This window comes from Arachis ipaensis, chromosome B06 (genome assembly GCF_000816755.2).
Source record: "Arachis ipaensis cultivar K30076 chromosome B06, Araip1.1, whole genome shotgun sequence".
Classification (NCBI taxonomy): domain Eukaryota; kingdom Viridiplantae; phylum Streptophyta; class Magnoliopsida; order Fabales; family Fabaceae; genus Arachis; species Arachis ipaensis.
The window spans coordinates 135,284,679-135,291,297 of record NC_029790.2 but is presented as its reverse complement, the minus strand read 5'-3'; the positions used below and the strand labels follow the sequence as shown (position 1 = coordinate 135,291,297).

At 35.4% G+C, this 6,619-nt stretch overlaps 1 protein-coding gene across 1 annotated transcript; it reads right to left on the bottom strand.

Annotated features, from left to right (window-relative positions):
• Positions 932–3,151, bottom strand: LOC107605636 (F-box protein At1g47056). The gene has a single exon (XM_016307581.2). It carries the CDS (start codon positions 2,870–2,872, stop codon positions 1,184–1,186), a length of 1,689 nt encoding a protein of 562 aa, XP_016163067.1. The 5' UTR covers positions 2,873–3,151; the 3' UTR covers positions 932–1,183.

Genomic DNA, 6,619 nt, shown 5'->3' with positions numbered 1-6,619 from the left:
TTGGGAAGTTGGAAAATAAAGTAAAAAGAAAGCAGATACTAGATAAAGAAATAAAATGCACAAGGCAAAAATATAGTTGAATAAATCAACAGAAACTTTTATTGACCCCGCAAAAAGGAAAATCAACAAACAGTTCATGTGATTGCCGCAGTGTAGTCACCATGAAGGACCAAAACAGCCCTCGAAATAAAATAGAATTGCTGCAATATGCATGTGCACGAAGTATCCCTTTTTCCCTGTTTGGCCTTAGATTACAATATCTTATCAAGGACCTAATAAAGCTTCGGGGTAAGAAGGGGTGAATCAAAACAATAATTGAAGATTGAAGTTAGGTTGTCTCTTTGACTAACCACTAAACAGATACGGGTGCATCATTGGCTCATATCTACCCAACCACTGGATTCTAATAAAAAATGTAACCCATTTTATAACATCCGCAAGGCAAATCAACCGCATTCAATGGTGATGCAATTGTGAATCGATTTGGTGCATGATTTCTCAAATTTTTTGTCCCCAAGAAGGCAAATCAAAGCCAAATCACACGCTTATAACCATATCACAAAGGAGCATCAAAATTCAAAAACACTCTTAAAAAGTTAAAACTATGGGTAACATCAAACTGCAATTGTAATAGAACATTCTTTTTTAGCATTGCTAATGTTTTCCTATACAAACTCATCCATTGAGATAACCAACAAAAATAATTTCTTTTGCCATTCACTATGAAGCATCTGAACTATCAAACTCCGTCTCCCTAAACTAGCATGAACTATAAATGATTAAATGCTGCAGTTTTCAATCTAAAATAGAGAAAAGACTGTTTAACGATATGAACAACCCAGCAATGTATCAGTATGTGATCAATTTATCATACCATGTTTTAGCATGCAGTATTAACCTAAGAACGTGTATATGAGATGGATGATGAATATGGGGACAAGTCAATGAGTTTATCAAATCAAGTAAAGCATCAACTAGTACACCAACAGAAAGAAATCAAAAGCAATGTGATTGTCACTTCCGACTATGAAGATTCAATTCAGAAGGAGGCAGTTAACATCACACAGCATAAATTTCAGGTTTTTTAAATACAAGAAAATAAGAGAATCAAGTGATGCAAACACAAAACAATGAAAGATGGTCAGAGACTAGGGTTCTTGCTTATGCCTTTTTTATTCTGTCTCTAACCATGCCGGGCACTGGTGTTACCACCAGTCCACTTTCTCAAAGTGCAAGCTACTAAACTCCTCCCGGACAAAAGCCCTAACCTCGACTTAAATGAAGTAGATCGACCGGTACTACTCGAAGCAACACCGGCTGATGCACCTCCTCCGGCTCCTCCGGCATTATGGGCAGCCATTGGAGGAAACTCCAATCCATTGTCCTGTGCTCCACCATCACTAGCACTTGCATCTTGATGATCCGTATCGCCAGTATCCAAATTCACTGCAAGTGACACCCTAATCTGCCTCAACCAATCCCCACCCTCAGATGTAACACCCTTACACTTCTTCACCTTCACCTTCACCAAATTTGGACATCCACTAGCCAATGCCTCCATCCCATGATCCGAAACAGGGCAACCCTTGATGCAAAGTTTCTTCAAAGCCACACATTTCGCAGCAATGCAAGATATCTCAGGGTCACCAACTGTATCGCTCCCACACAAAGCCAACCTCTCTAGATTCAAGCAATTCGAAGCCAACATCTCCAAACTCAATTTCGTAGGGTTAACACCAATAAGCACCAATTCCTGCAAATTAGGGCAACCCTTAGCAACACCAATTAAACCTTCATCACCAATTCGATTAGCCTTCCAACCATCTATATGAAGCTTCCTTAGAAGCTTACATCTCTCAGAAATAGCAATTAAGCCTACATCGGTGCACTCAGGGGTTTTAACAAGGTGCAAAATCTCCAAATTCGAACAATTAGAAATTGCTTGCAAGCCAACATCACTAATCTGAAGCCTCTCGAGGTGAATTTCTACGATGCTAGGAGCACCGCTGCCGCCCGCGGAGCGCTCCGCGATGAGCTGGAATAGCTTGTCCCAATCACCAGAGCACCGGAAAAGCTTCAAGGTTCGCAGATTCTTTGCGCCGAGAATCAGCGAACTAAAGCACTGTCCGTTGTAGAGCTCCTTCAGGCAGATCGTACGAAGTGATTGCGCAGCTGTGCCTGGACCGATAGGCTCAGCCGCCGCGGCGTCCGTAATACCACGAAGGCGCTTGACGGAGAGCTCCTCGAGCGAACCGCAGTTCTCAAGGACCGCGTTCATGGCTCTGGATCCGAACATGCAAGATCCGCACGAAAGCTTCTTCAAACCCTTGCAGTTCTTCGCGAACGCCTCCATGCCTGCGTCAGTGAGCTCACGGCACGCGCGAAGCTTGAGGCGCGTGAGATTAGGGCACCGCCGCGAGATTAAGACGAGAGCATCGTCGCCGATGCTCGCGGATCTGCGGTCGCACTTCAACGCCAGCTTCGTAACGGAGTCGAACCTCGAGAACAGCGACGGTATTGCCGGCAAAAGCTCTGATTGCGCGTTCAGCGAGACGCGGTGACGGCTCTGGCCTTCGATCTGGAGCCACCGCCGGCAAACGAGCGAGCACCGGTTCCTATCCGCGGAGCTTAGCGACTGGAACACCGAAGCCAAGCACTCGTCGGGAAGATCGGAGATGTAATCAGGCTCAACGAAGTCACGGCGGCTTCCGCCGTCGTCGTCAACGGAGTTCACGGTGGAAGAGATCATCGGAGAGACCGAGGAAGAAACAGATCTGGACTTGGACGAGATTCCGGAACGGTTTCCTTGAACAGCGGCGCTCTCGCGGCGACTAGCGACGGCGGCGGCGGCCGTGGAAGCTGTGTTGCCCATCCACGGCGGTGGTTTAATAAATCAGCTGAGAAAACGGACGGTCGAGATTGATAGTAACTCAGTCACTAACACTCATATTTGGTTTCGCTCTTACGAGAGAAGAAGAAGAAGAAGAAGGCGTCTTTATTCAGTTTTCTTTTGTTGAGTGTGCTAAAATGCGGAAATGCTGTGTTTGGAGGGTTTCACAGAGTTTCAGTCGCGGATGTGAAATCGGTTTCCATTCTACTTTTTTTTATTGTTTCCATTTTTGTGTCTCCTGTTTGCTGTGATGAGATAAACTAAGCAGTAATCACTAAACATCTTTAAAATAGTTGTTAGGTGATTGGTACGTGTGTAAAAGTGTTTGTCTAAATTATTAAAAAAAAGTTAAAAATTAATATTTAATTTTAAAAATATAAAAATAAATAATTATTAAATATTCAAAAATTATCATAAAAAATAATTTAGGTAAAAATTAGACATCAAATTATAGACATAGTAGAATTCACCTAGTTGTTATTCTGTTATTTATATGCCAACAAATTTGAACAAATGGTAACTCATTATATGAGTCTGATATAAAACTCAAAATATTAAATAAATTTACTTTTATCTAATTTGAAAATTAAAATAATAATGGGAAGAGTATATACTTTTCTTTTTAAAACGGACAAAATAAAGTAGCTGCTGTGGAGACTGGTCATATGATCCACACCAGTGAGGCAGTGACAGTTAAGAATACAGTGCGGATAGCCCCACAAAACTAGCGTGGGGATGAAAATGCAAATCATATGTTTCAGCGTTTCCTATTAATTTTCAGAATTTTGTTAAGTGTGTTGTGTATGGGTAGTACAAGTGAATTCAACAATTAAGAAAAGTATTTAAGAATTTAAGAATAAGAACGCATTTAAAGAAAATTAAGGGGAAAAAACGATTCTTTGCTGATTTCTAATTTCTACGTCCATGATAATAATAAAATAAATAAAATAAACGAGTGGTGTATTATATTCCTTTTCATATGGACAATCTTGCTAAGATATGGTCAAACATTAGCTTTTTATTAAGTGAAACAATAAAAAGAAAAGAGTTAGGAAAGAAAACAAAACAAATTGAGACGAATAAGATTGATTTAACTTTTTTGAATGTGAAATGAAAGAATTAAAATTTCAAAAGATGAAATAATATGTGGAATTTTTTTCCCAACATATATAAAAAAGAAAAATTACTTAAAAGCATTTTCAATAAGAACTATACAAGTATAATTATGTTATAATAAATTAACCTCGATTAGGAATACCAAAAAATCAATTTGAATTGATTTATTAATTGTTTGTCTTTTTATTTAAATAAATATTGAGAGTTTAAATTTATGATAATTATTTTTTTTATTTCAAGCTAATAAATTTTTAAGCATATTTATTAAAAATATCACAAATAAAAATTTTGGTAGAAAATAAAAAATAATTATAATTTTTAAAAATATTATACATCAAATATATTAAAAAATATTTCATTCTTTTTAACCAATAATCTTAAGATAACATATTTTAGTTAATCCCTTAAAAAGTATATACCCAAAACATAGATTTTGGAGAACTTAAATTGGATTAAAAGGGAAAAACAGCCAAGATTTCGTTGGAAATCACGCATCAAACTTAAAACAAGTGCGTGGAATGATATTTTGGATGATTCATAAGTATGAAATTGACAAAGACATTTGAGTTTTTGAGTGTTAACGCCGGCAATAGTGCGTGTCACTTTATAAATGAACTTGCAACCGCAGCTGCTGGAGAAGACTAAAATAAGACTTGAATTTTGAATTTTCAAATTTATACAAACACATCTAGAAGTTTTAATAATACAGGAGTATTAAAAGAAAATATTATTTCTCTTTTATTATAAAAGTCATATTTTTAGACAATATAAAACGAATACATTTTCTCAAGCTCAAAATTGTACAAAGGCTTGGATTTATTAGGGGTGAGTACGGGTCGGTTTTGTTTGGGTTTATGATAAAATTATAACCGAATCGATCAAAATATAATTAGTTTGGTTTTTGATTTGAATTTGTGTTTTTTTGTATATGTACTCGAACCAAACCAAACCGATTAAGAACGGATTGGTTCGGTTCGAGTAATTGGGTACCCGATAACTTTGAAATTCATAAAAAAAAAATCAAATTTTTATCTTAAAAATTCAACAAGTACAATAAACATGTAACATCAATAGAAATAATTCAAACATGTGAAATACCAAATACGTTAAGAACTAAACTCATTAAAATCCAAACATATTAATAGTAAATAATCTTTGCCTAATAAAAAAATCTATATATATTTTTTATTTTTTTATTTAATTAATATATGATCGGATTTGTGGATTGGTTCGGATTCTGCATTTCCATAACCGATATCCAAACCAATCACTAACAAAGACTATCGGTTTGGTTCAGATTGAACTCGATTACCCATTGATTTCAGAACCAATTTAATTAGTTTGATTCGTATTCGGACGGATAATCGAGTACCCGCTATCTGTGCTCACCCTAAGATTTATGTAAGGTTAAACTCTTATATCAAACTCGCGTTTCTTATTCTTAAATAAATATGAAAATATGCGCAGAACAATTAATACAAATACCAACTCGGTCGTAATCAAACCATTAAAGCAAGTTGGGTGGAGTGGACTCAAATTTTCTTTTGTCAAACTTTTTGTGTCCACGAACTTCAATTTATGGTGAGAAAATTAAAAGTGATAGAAACTCCTAGAAGATTCAAATGGTGCTTAGCTTACCCCAAGTCCTATTACTGCCATTATATTGTCCTTCATCATAAATTCATAATAGAGACATTAATTCGTAATTTCGTATCCTAATAAAATTATGCATGCTCCTTGATTTGCTGAAAATTACATTAAAATTAACTAGTGCGGAAAATTCAAGAGGGTATAAGTTTAAATAAAGGTCATAAATCTATTTATTTATATTTACGTGGCAACAATTACACAGTGTATGTATTCCAAACAATTGTTTTATATATATATAATTCTGAATAATGCCGAATTATGAGTTTGGTCTCATTGGTTTTTCCTAACTAACAGAGCTTATCCTAAAATAATGATAGTTGGAATAATTAAAGCAATTAAACATGATTTGGATGGGAACCTAATAAAAATTATTATTTGTCTCTAACTTCTTTGATTTATGTATATTCATAAAAAAAAAGGTTCAAATGAATAAGTTTAGTTTCTTTTCTTTTCTTTTTTTAAGTTTATGGAAGTAGGAGTGGTGATATACCTAACATTATAATTTTTGAAATTTTTTAAAACTGTGAAAAGTATACAAATCGGAGGATCCGATTTCATTGCAGAGAGAGAGAGGAATACAAATCGGATCTAGAGTTTTCTGAAATTGGACCCAAAATTTTCTGTCAATACACAAATCAGACCCAAGATTTTTAGTACCTCTAATCGGATGATTCGATTTCTCTTAAACAACCATCATATTCCAGTAAATCACCATACACTCCCATAACTCACGTATACACAATTCCTTTCATCATATTAAAAATAAAAAGTTCGTTATAGTTTTCTATTTAAATCCTAATAGATAATATTATTAATAAATTCGATTCAATATCCACATCAACGAGGAAATCAAGCTAAATATTAAACTACACAACTTAACAAATAAACAATGCTTTCGATACCATATATACAACTTTCATAACTACCAGAATAACACTTACGATGAAGACAATCATAAAAAAT

Coding starts and splice junctions, on each gene's coding strand:
- LOC107605636 (XM_016307581.2), bottom strand. CDS start 2,872: ATGGGCAACACAGCTTCCACGGCCGCCGCCGCCGTCGCTAGTCGCCGC.